General features: G+C 41.6%; 1 protein-coding gene across 1 annotated transcript in view; it reads right to left on the bottom strand.

Moving 5' to 3' along the window:
• The window catches only part of TTC29 (tetratricopeptide repeat domain 29), a 213923-nt gene that overhangs the window by 51306 nt on the left and 150050 nt on the right, over window positions 1–12567 (bottom strand). Inside the window, exons 10-11 of the mRNA XM_056326730.1 lie at window positions 7237–7360; window positions 904–1135 (exon numbers count right to left, since the gene is read on the bottom strand). Of these exons, the coding sequence (XP_056182705.1) occupies window positions 904–1135; window positions 7237–7360 (356 nt within the window). The remainder of the gene's footprint in view (window positions 1–903; window positions 1136–7236; window positions 7361–12567) is intronic.

Here is a 12567-nt window from a genome sequence, read left to right as displayed (position 1 = left end):
GGAAAAGATACACAAAAAGACAGCAGACAAGCAGTTCTTTGACTTTGAGAGTATGATGACTAAGGGAACTTGGACCTGGTAACTCTGAAGCTCCATATTATGACTTTACCCCAGCTGTCATTTATTTCTGCTATATTTCACATATACACTCTCCACAGGAATGCAGAGAGGAAAGTTTTAAGGTAGAGTAGATTTACTACTTTTCCTTCCCCAGCATGATACAGTTTAGTACTATCAATACTTGGAGATAATGTGTAATTCAGTTTGTCTTGTATTAACATATAGCACAGGGGAAAAAAAGGTAAAGAAAATTTAATCCATGAAATAGAGGTCTACTCCACACAATGCTCTCCTCTACTTTTATCTGAGACAAGGAAACACAGTGAAGAAATCACAGAGTTGCTTTTTTTAAATTCCCCTCCAATGTCAGGTATAAGGATGCCAAAAATAAAACATCATGTTTTTCTGAATTCAGAACTATGTCCACTATATCAAGCAGAAATGACTTTTAGGAACAGAGAACCTGGTTTTGGATGTACTTGGAAAACTGATGGGAAATGAAGATTTTTTATTTTATTTAAAGATGAAAATAATATTTGAATGAACTAATACATCACTGTTTGCCCATAACTATGATGTTTTGGAAAAAAACACTAAAAAATGTAAGTTACCATCCATAGCAAATACTACTATCTGTTTCTCCCTCCTACATACTATCTGTTTCTCCCTCCTGCATTAACCTATTTAATTTAGTCTTTAAAATAAGCACAGAAAGGAGTAAATCCAACCTCCATTCAGTACAAGGATTAAACCTAGAAAATAATTTAATAAAACTCTACAAGAAAAACGACTTAACTGTTGAGGACAATACAGCACTAATGTGTTTCATAACCAATGTCTTACCGACTGTAAGAGGGTCAGTGCACATGTCACTTCTGTTCTCCTTCCATGCCAGCAGGTACTTGAGGCTGATGGGATCTTCTGCTTCTATGTGGCTGTTAAATGCCACCATCAGTTTATGAGCCTTCGCAATGCCACAATAAATCTTTGCTTCATCCACTAAGGGCAAATTATTTAAAGTTTTTGCTGCCTCCAAAGCCTGACTGAAATATTCACAAGCTTCATTATAGTTCCCCTAGTAAAGAAGAGGAAAAAAAAGAAAAGAATTGTAAAAGTGTAGTCACCTGTGTTTCACCTCAACATTAGAGTCCGCTCCTCTGGCACCTCAGAGATGTTGCAGCTGAGAGGCCAGCCCAACAGAATGACTCATGGCATGGTATTACGCAAATCACTCTCCCTAGCAGTTTCCTAACCTCTGAAATCCAGATATCACTGCTCATATCTTTCTCAGGAACTGAATTTTTTTTTGGTTATTTGTGTAGTATTTTGAACATACAAATCTAAGTATACCAATGCTAAGTGTCAATACTGATTCCAGCCAGGCCATTTAGAAATTATCACTACTGTTTCAATAAGTTTAACATCTCTATGGAAGAAAAAGTCCTCATTTACTATTGTGATACCAAATTTTATAAAAGCAATCTTACAAATGGAAAAAAGAAGACAATGAAATGATGGCTGTAAAACATGGAGAAGAACAGAAATAAACCCCCCACAGATTTATGGGGAAGAAGGGGTATACCAAAGACTGGGGATATTCCTAATCACAAGAACAGAAACAGTAGGAGAAATATAAGCCAACTGTTGCTAAATAGAAAACCCAAGTAATTTCTCTATCCTGCAGAATGCAGAAATCCAACATTCATGAATCCAGCAAAAAGGGAGTGTGAAGACAGACAGGGAATTGGTGTTGTTTAGCCAGGAGAAGAGGTCCAGGAAGACCTTATAGCAGCCTGCCAGTACCTAAAGGGGGCCTACAAGAAAGCTGGAGAGGGGCTTTTTACAAGCATATGTAGTCATAGGAGTAGTCAACATGGGTTCACCAAGGGGAAATCATGCCTGACCAAACTAACAGACTTCCATGATGGAATGACTGGCTGGGTAGATGAAGGGAGAGCGGTGGATGTTGTCTACCTTGACCTCAGCAAGGCTTTTTCCACTGTCTCCCATAACATCTGCGCAGGTGAGCTCAGGCAGTGTGGGCTGGATGAGCAGACAGTGAGGTGGATTGAGAAATGGCTGAACAGTGGAGCTCAGAGGGCTGTGACCAGCAGCGCAGAGCCCAGCTGGAGGCCTGTGGCCAGCGGTGCTGCCCAGGGCTCAGCGCCGGGCCCAGTCCCGTTCAGCTGATTCACCGGTGACCTGGGCGAAGGCACAGAGCGTCCCCTCAGCAGGCTGGTGGCTGGTACAAAGGCGGGAGGAGCGGCTGATGCCCCAGAGGCTGCGCTGCCATCCAGCGAGAGCTGGGCAGGCTGGAGAGCTGGGCAGGAGGGACCTGATGGAGCCCAGCAGAGGCCGGTGCCAGGCCCTGCCCCGGGGGGGCACAGCCCCACGCACCAGCAGGGGCTGGGGGCTGCCTGCGGGGAGGCAGCTCTGCGGGGAAGGGCCGGGCAGTGCCGGGGCACAGCAGCTGCCCCTGGGCCGGCAGCCAGCCCCGGTGGCCCAGGAGGCCGGTGGCGCCCTGGGGGGCGTGAGGAGGAGCGTGGCCAGCAGGCGCAGGGAGGGGATCCTGCCCCTCGGCTCGGCCCTGGGGAGGCCGCCCCGGGAGTGCTGTGCCCAGCGCTGGGCTCCCCAGTTCCAGAGACAGGGAGCTGCTGGGGAGGGCCCGGCGGGGGCTGCGCAGGGGGTGAGGGGCCTGGGCACCTCCCGGGGGAGGGCAGGCTGGGACACCCGCGGCTGCTCAGCCTGGGGAAGGGAGGGCTGAGAGGGCTCTGATCGATGGCTGCAGACATCTTCAGGGCCAGCGGCAGGAGGACGGGGCCAGGCTCTTTCAGCGGTGCCCAGCGACAGGGCGAGGGGCAACGGGCACACGCTGAGGCACAGGCAGCTCCCTCTGAACGTGAGGAAGAACTTCTTCACCGTGAGGGTGGCAGAGCACTGGGGCAGGCTGCCCAGAGGGGCCGGGGGGTCTCCTTCTCTGGAGACACTCAGAACCCGCCTGGACGTGATCCCGTGCAGCCCGCTCTGGGTGACCCTGCTTTGGCAGGGGTTGGGCTGGGAGTCTCCAGAGGTGCCACCCAGCCCCGATTGTTCTGTGATTCTGTGACAAGGGGAAATAACTTTAAACTGAAAGAGGGTAGATTTACAATAGATATTGGGAAGAAATTCTTTACAGTGAGTGTGATGAGGCACTGGCCCAGGCTGCCCAGAGCAGCTGTGGGTGCCCCATCCCTGGCAGTGCTCAAGGCCAGGCTGGATGGGGCTGGGAGCAGCCTGGTCTAGTGGTGGCCCCCATGGCAGAGGGGTTGGAACAACTAGATGATCTTTAAGGTCCCTTCCAACCCAAACCATTCTATGATAAACTACAGCAGATAATACATTAAGAGGAATTTTTAAAAAGTATAAGAACTAGTTTTTATGTGAGATACAGGAAGAAAACTCCTCAACTTCTTGACCAAAGAGGAATAAAGAGAACACTATGGAAAATCATGATATGCTGAAGGATGCTGCTGAAAAGCTAAAATATTTCTTGGAATATTTTTTTATCTTTTGCATGTTTCTTCTTTGCCAGTGTCATGGTTTAAGCCCAGCCGACAATCAAGCACCCACACAGCTGCTGCTCACTCCCCCTCTCTCAGAGGGATGGGGAGGAGAATCTGAAAGGAATGTAAAACTCAAGGGTTGAGATAAGAACAATTTAATTTCTTATGTTCTTATCTCATGCATCATGTTCTTATCTATGCAAGCTGTGCATGCAAGCAACGCAAAATGAGGAATTCATTTACTACTTTCCAACAGTGGGCAGATGTTCATCCATTCCCAGGAAAGCAGGGCTCCGTCACGCGTAATGGTTACTTGGGAAGACAAACGCCATAATGCTGGATGTCCCCCCCTTTCTTCTCCTTCCCCAGTTTATACACTCAGCATGACACCATATGGTATGGAATATCCCTTTGGCTAGTTTGGGTCAGCTGTCCTGGCTGTGTCCCCTCCCAGTTTCTTGTGCCCCTCCAGCCCTCTTGCTGGCAGGGCTTGAGAATCTGAAAAGTTCTTGACTTAGTATAAACATTACCCAGCAACAACCAAAACCATGAATGTGCTATCAACATTGTTCACACACCAAATCCAAAACACAGCACTGCACCAGCTACTAAGAAGAAGTTGAAACCAGGACAGCTGTGAAGCTACTTTGAGTTACCATCAGAGATGGAGTCAAAAGAAGAGTTGCAGGAGCAAGTTTCTAATTTATAAAGTAGAACACCACCAGACCTAAAGAGAGCATAAATAAAAGACTTGAAAAAGATCTAAAGACAAAGAGATTGAATTGATGAGGAAATAAATTACAACTCTAATTAAAAGTAGGTAGTGTAATCCAGGCTTGAGAGGTAGTACATTTTGTGTCAGTATTATACATGGCAGTGTGCGGTAACTTCATGTTCTAGTATCAGTATTGTCTAATATTTAATTATTATTTAAGAATCAGATGATTATTTTGCCAAGATTGTTGAAAAATGTAAAAAAGGAAGGTTTTTATAAGGCTTTGAGGTATTTCAAAGGGACCTAATAACACTACCTGAGTGGGTATGTGATAGCAAATGAAATAGATTGTTTACAAAATTAGAGGTAATTCATACTGTCTGAACTACTTGTAACTTTTAGTGGGTTCTGATTAACTCAGGCTCAGGAAGGTGGTCTTGAAATAACACGGGCAGCTCTGCAGTGGCTTCTCCTAAATGCAAACCAGCTCTAATACCTAGTAAGTTCAAACAAAATATTAGGATGCATCAGGAATGCAGTGGAGAGAAAGCTAGAGTAGATAATCTATGTAAACAAGCAGTATATATAAAACTGGATAAAGTAAATATATGCCAAAGAGCAGAATTAGGTCTATGCAAACACAGCAATGGATAAAAGACGCTAAGTAGTAGGATAATACAGAAAACCCAGAAACATCTACTTAACATACTCATGAGAAGTATAATAGGTTAAATGATGCAATTAGTGAGAGAAATGCAGAAAATCAGACTAAGAAACTTGAGGAAAGCAAAATGGGAAATGACAGAGCATGTCATGCTAACTCCATCAGAGTTTGCGTATTAAGTAAGCAACCTGCTTAACACATTGGGAGAAATTAGACCTCATATGCGCACATAACACAAACGCAGGCATTTTAGGAAGCAGGAAACATGCATAAACCAATCATGACTAGAAAGCAAGAACTGAGTGTACAGGATGAAAGAAATACAGTGATGGTGAGATGGAATAGTGAAATGCTGGAACTGTAAAAACACAGCAACAGCATGGACAGAGCAATGTGAACATGGTCAAAGTCACTCTGGGAAGAACAGTAAAAGTTATATCCTTGGTTTACTAAAGGTCCCCAAGGATAGATCTGGATATAAATAGAGATATCTTTAATTCAATGAGAAGGACAGTACTACTGCGAATTGTATCACTGGGGGAAGTACAGAATTGAATAAAAATACCCTAATAATGACTTAACTTAGAGAATGCTGGTGATGACAGCTGATGCCTAGCAGGCAGTGATCCAAGAGGGGAAATGTTAATTTAGACTCAGTTGTGGTAAACATTGCTGACCTTGCAGAAAAAATGGTATAGGAAATAGGGTACTGTAAAACTTTAAGATATTTTTCTTTTATATGTTTAAATTACATATTTTATGTAAGTTAATTAGATTAAGTCACTACATTTCTTCCCTTGTACACCACTACCCCAGTTCAAGGCAGCAAATTCTGAAATGAGAAAGAGAATTTAGGGAATAATCAAAAAGAGGTTAATTCTTAAAACATCAGTTCTCATATAATTGATTATTAGCAATGGTGGCAGTAGCAGTGAAATATAAAAGCAGGTGAACAGTATTTAGATAATTATTTTTCAAATCTGGAGTAGAATAATTAAGCACAGCGTCACATCATCCTACTTTCTTCTAGGTTTCAGATCCATTTTAAAGTTACTTCAGCAATTTCTCAAAGACTTTAAAACAAACACAGGCCAGCAACTTTGGTAGTGGGAGTTCTCTGTAAGAGGAATCCAGAAAAAAAAAAAAAGGCATTTGGAGTAGTGTAAGTGAAAAGGGGCATGTAGCCTGTTCAATATACTACATGTAGAAAAGAAATTCTGACAAAAAACTAGGCAACAGAAGATAGAAAGGGCGATTTTGAAAGGGTATTTCTATTTTTATTTTATTCATAGTGAAATTTCCATGTTGTCCAGCCTGCAGAATGAATTCTTTTTATTACTTATTTTATCTAAATATTTTTGTGTAGCATTTCAGCTCTACACCAGGTGTTAAAGGCCTCAACACGAATCTTTCACTTCTGCAGTACTATTTTTAACCCTTCTGATTTTAAAAACCAAGTGCTACATCTTTAGAAGCAGTAAGGGACAGAGTAAGTATAGAAACTGCTACCCAGACAGGCAGCCAACAGAACTGCTGCCTTTTCAGGGTCCACTCCAGAGGAACATCCCAGACACTGGCACATGGGTCAGAAAGAAGCACTTCAAAAGACCTTACAACAAAGGGAGTTTTTTAGTTATCTCTAGCTTAATACTGTCTGTTGCTGCCTATCTATTGATTTAAATAGGCCAAATCAAAGCCATCAGGCTGGATGGAGGCATGCAGAAGAAAAAACTCTTCCACTACCAACACAGAGCTTTCACAAACTGTTTTCTGCTAGCATCCATTTCATAAATTTGACTGAGAGAATGCAGAAAAGAAATCAAGCTAAGATTAAAAGCTGCTTATTAGTATGCAATATAGTATACATTAATTTCAAAAAAGCATGATTTTCAATGTATAGTACAATAAAATTTCATTTGCATTAACTGATGGCTCATTATGGGCATATGTGTCCCCAATGGTGATTTGGATGCAGATTTTTCACAACACTGAGAGTTAGTCATGATCTGAATTTGGAGTTTTTATTGATCCATTCTAGAATAAAACCCTATGGGTTAAATACAATATGAAATTTTCACCTTTCGCCAAAACTTCAGGCACATTTTGTTTAGTTACACAGTATCTTATCCTTTGGTAACTCTGTTAAGATGCAATACCTGGGATCAAATCCTTCTGGGTCATTTCATACGCAAAACCAGATTTTTATCATGAATTAAACTCAATTGTTTGACATCATTACTACAACCAGTACTTACTCTTTCATTGTGAACATTCCCAAGTAAAACACATGCATCCACCAGGCTTTGGCTTAGATGAGCATTCTCAGCAGCCTTCAGAAACTCTCCCAAGTACTTAATAGCTTCAGCTGCTTTTCCCTGACTGAAGCGAAGGACAGAGACAAAATTAGATATTCACTCCGATGGTTTTCCAAATGCTGAAGATCTATCCCCCCTGTTCTGAAGTAACTTTAATTTGCGATGACTCAGCCACGACTGGGCTTTATTTCCAAAATCGTTGTCTAGGCACTATCTGTGCTGACACCAATGAGACTAGTCCATATAGAACCCCCGAGGGCAGAACTGGAGCCTCTGGGTGAAATAAAACAAAATACGTCTTCAGAATATTGTGCCATATTTTAAGGTCATGAATGAAAATGCAGATGATAGTTTTACAGGGGTTTTGAAGTTTCCATTATTTTAATATTTTTTCTGCTGAGCAGCTGATAATGTTTTCAATATAGCTGGACCTCGCACCCTGACAAATAGGGGAAGGAGGTAAGAAGTAAGAAGGCTAGTTTTTCAGTAAAGCTTTTTGTGCTCCTGTCATTCAAAACTGCCATTTCTTGCTCTAGAACCCTGGTGGTGTGGCAGCAGCAGTTCCATAACAGCACCGTCCCTTAGTTCTGGGGACAACAGCCTTTCCCTGGGTGTAATACTGCACTTTGGCTGGGTGGATCAAAGGTTGCTGGAGTCACACAGGCAAACCTATAAACTGTGGATTGCAGGTGTCACCCCTAAATCCCAGTGAGATCAGAGCAACCTAAGGTCACAGCTGAATCTAAGTGGAAAATTGGCTAATGTACTTTGACAATAACATTTGCAGATTTCCTTTTTTTAATAAAGCCAGTCATATTAACAATATAAGAGCTCTGCAGTATGATTACAAGACATAAGATAGACATCTGGGTTTGCTTGTGAGGCACTGCGCTCTTTTTCCCTTTAAGGCTGAAGTGTTACTGCAGCTGACCTCAATATTAGCCATGAACTTGAGTCACTAATGTAGGAGTGTAGCATGCTAAATGTCAAGCCACCAAGCAAGACAGAAAATCCAGTCTTAATTAAGAAGCTCACAGAAATAGAAGTTCCTGTAGGTGATAAAGATTTATTTTCTCACCATTTTAAAACACCTTAAATTTATATTCCTGTAGCAAATGACTGACTGGGGTTTATTTACATTATAATTTTTATTATAAACTATCTTAGGGATGTGTGCTTTCAAAATCTGGCAGAAGTCTGCAATTCCCTGTATTATGCTATCAGAGTAATTATAACATGGCAGAGCTTGCCACAGAACAGAAAATAGCAAAACATGGCTGCAAATTTACAATATTTCAGTGATTATCTGTATGTGACTGAGATGAGCTAGATTGCTACAAAAGGATGCTAAACCGCTGCAAACCAACATGCTTGAAATGTTCAAGTATATGCTACTGTAAAGCTTAGCTGTCACTAAGCAGAGTTGGATTTACTGAAGTTTCCTAATTTAAGTATTTTAATATCATGAGAATTTTAAATATACTGTACAGTAAACATTAGCCAAATGTCAATAGGCTTCTAAATTTTAGAATTAGAAACACATTTTTTTAAAACCATTTTTTTCCTAAGAAGAGAAAACCAAATGTTTCCCCACAGAAATACAGCATATGATTTATATAAGTTAAAGGACAAGGTTAAAGTGTTAGACAAATATTAATTCCAGTTTTTCTGGTTTTCTATATGCAGTGCACAGGTGCAACTTGAAGAGCATATTATATGGTATAATCATTAAATCCATTCAACCAGACCTTTGAGAGTTAAAAACATATATTCTGAGGAAAAGGACTCCTTGGTCCAAGGAATGAGAATGAAACAGTGCAGAATATTTGTGTATCAAGGTGATTCCAGTTTCCAATTGGGAAAACAGGACTGTTAACACCCACATCCCCTGACAACTGTCCAATTATGTATATCACACTTGGCCTACTGTTTGCAGTAGAAGTAATCAATAAAGGATGTGGTTGAGTGAACATAGATTTTGGTTGAACCAATGCATGAAAACTTAATCATTTACTCAGAGTGGAGAAATCAAATAGAGCAGAGATGAAACAGCCACTAAGGGGTTTGTTGATTGTGCCACCAAGTTTGTGGGCTAGAGGCTGAAAGTAATAAAGCAAATGGAATCAGTGACAAGAGAAAATGTAAAAAGGTTTTCTTAATTTCATGAATTAATAGAAATGTTTTGATGTATTTTTGGCCATTTTTTATATTTCACATAAAAACCTATGCTCCACATATAGAAAAGAGAAAATTGCTAGGGCATATAACCTCTTTCAAGCAAACAGAAATCAAATTGATACATATCAGAAAGATATTTCTCGCTGTTAGAACCTCACTTATGCCAACTAGCAATTGGTTGGTACAGTTTAACAATTTTTTCAAAGGAAGTACTTTTAAAAGCACTACATCCTGAGATATTTAAAGTATGCTAGAAGGATTACTGGAACACTTTATGCTGCACAAGACCCGGTAAGATGATAAACAGGTCTTTCCTCCTCAAAGGGCTAGTATTTTATAGTTCCTTCAAAAATCTACATGTTATTTTATATAGCCATATACTTTCTATCTCCTTAGACATCACCTTCCTAAATGCATAAAATGTAATTTCCTAAAGATATAGCCATTCATGATCCCACAGAACAGTTATGATGACTTCAGCAGAAGAGATTACATATCTACAGCAACTCATTTTCCAGTTTCATGCTAAAATGCCCTATGAGATTTTTACCCCTATTAGACTTTTATGAAAATATGCACCTTTTATAGGATTGCTCATGTGATTGAATTGGATGTATAAATCATGTGTCCACAAGAAGTTATTACCATGCTGGACACTGGCAGAATAAGTCAAGAACATGATGCTGTTATGTCAGATTTTTCTCTGGAAAATGACATGCCTAAATGCATATGATAGAGATTTTCAGTTTTGCATGGTCTGTGAAAACATCTGCAGCAAAGATTTCACAAAAAATTCCAAAGCCATAGGCAAATTCTGAACAATTTGGGAGGGCTCAGCCACTTTTTCCAACCTGTCACAAGGCAACCAGTGCAAATTCTCACAGATATTATGGTTATAATGCATTATTTTAGGGAAACAGTAATTTTTTCTTTCTAAAGACATTATCCATCACATTTTAAATGATTTGCACAAGTTTAGCCTACATCAGGTAAAAATGCAGGTGAAGTGATCAAGCGGAGCATGGAGATTCTGTGACCAACAGTAATTATTCATGCATTTATCCATTACTTTCTGAACAGGCTTTCTAGAAATTTGCTTGTTTGCTATACATTAGATAAGTAAATATCCAAAAGTTTGTTGTGAGAGTAAACAGAAGCTTACAACTTCTTTTTTTTTAATGTCTCTCTTTACATTGGCTTTTAAAACCACTTTTCTGTGTCCTTTCCTCCTCCAAGGAAGAACCAATAGAGCTGGACCAGCATGATTTTGTTAATGAAAAATTCTGTTTCTGAATTTTGAAAAGTAGGTTAGCCTGCAATATCCATCATACTGGGTTACAGAAAATGTTCTATTAGAGGCCATTACATGGCAAAAGGGATTTTGTCTAGCAGGACTGCTTAAGACAAAGATCACAGAACGACAGTATAGTTAAGGTTGGAAGAGATCTCTGGAGATAATCTCCATTTGCTTTGCTTAGACTAGGGTCAACTAGAGGAGGCCTGTGTCCAGTAGAGTTTTGAGTGACTTTTGAAGGACAGAGACACTAAAACCTGTTCCAGCATTCACCCTCTCAGTAATATTTTTCTTCTTGTGTTTAAACAGAATCTCATGTATTTCAATTTATGCCCATTGCCTCTCGTCCTGTCACTGAACACCACTGAGAAGAAGCCTGGTTCCCTCTTCTTTATTGCTGCCTAAGAGGTACTGCTAAGACCCCACCTTGAGCCTTCTCTACTGTGATCTCAACAGTCCCAGCTCCCTCAGCCTCTCCTCCTGGGGCAGGTGTTCCCAGCCCCTTAGTCATCTTTGCAGCTCTTCACTGGACTCACTAGACCGTGTCCCTCTCTCTCGTACTGGGGGGCCCAGAATGGGACACAGCGCTCCTGGGGTGACCTCACCAGTGCTGAGTAGAGGCAAAGGATCACCTCCCTCAACCTGCTCCTGACGTTCTGCCTAATGCAGCCCAGGATCCCGTCAGTCATCCTTGCCATGCGTGTGCATTGCTGTGTCACGAGCAACTTGCTGTCCACCCGGAAACCCAGGTCCTTCTCCGCCAAGCTCCTTTCCACCCAGTCAGCCTGCAGCCTGGGCTTATCCCTCCCCAGGTGCAGGACTTTGCATTTCCCTTTCCTGAACTTCACGGCACTGCCATCGGCCCATTTCTCCAGCCTGCAGAGGTCCTTCTGAATGGCAGCACAACTGCCTACCTGGTGGGTCGGTCAACCCTCCTCACTTTTTCATTGCCTGCAAACACGCTGAGGGTGTGTTCAGTCACACCATCCAGGTCATTGATGAGGATATTAATCAGTATTGGTGCCGGTATTGATCCCGGAGTACACCGCTAGTGACTGGCCTCTCACTGGTCTTTATGCTGCTGCTTACAATCCTTTGAAGGCCAGCAGCTCAGCTGCTCGTCAGTCTACCTCACGGTCTGTTTATCTAAGCCATATTTTACCAGCTTGTGTATGAGGATGTTATGGGAGACAGCGTTAGAAGCCCAGCTGAAATTGATGGAAACAACATCTACTGCTTTCCCTTCATCCACCAAGCCAGTTGTCTTAATCTAAAAGGGTATCAGTTGGTGAAGCACCATTTCCCTGTCTTAAATCCAATCACCCTTTCGTCCTTAACATGTTGGATATTGCTTCTGGGATTACTCGCTCCATCAGCTTCTCAGGGATCAAGGTGAGGCTGACTAGCCTGACACTTCCTCAGTCCTCTCACTCGAAGACAGAAGTGATGTCTGCAACCTCCAAGTCCACAGGAACCTCCCCTAGTTGCTACAGCCTTTCAAAGATAATCGAAAGCAGCCTTGCTTTGGCCGGCTCCCTCAACACACCCAATTCAAATGTTGCTTATGCTATTTTCTCATGTCAGAGATACTTTACGGCCTACTCAGCTTTTTTGCTGCCTGTGATATAGTAACAGTAAAAGTAATTATGGATTTTATCTATTTCTACTTAAAACAATGAATTAAAAGGTTTTATGGCATAGTGTCTCCCAGTCTGTGAGAGCTCCCTATAAAATTGCCTCATGAAGACAATGGATGAAAACTTCCCAAGTCTCTAGGACTCTCAGTCATAGAATTCAAG

This window comes from Falco biarmicus, chromosome 1, assembly GCF_023638135.1.
Source record: "Falco biarmicus isolate bFalBia1 chromosome 1, bFalBia1.pri, whole genome shotgun sequence".
NCBI classification, from domain to species: Eukaryota; Metazoa; Chordata; class Aves; order Falconiformes; family Falconidae; genus Falco; species Falco biarmicus.
The sequence above is the reverse complement of the archived record's forward strand: the minus strand, read 5'-3'. Positions and strand labels throughout refer to the sequence as shown.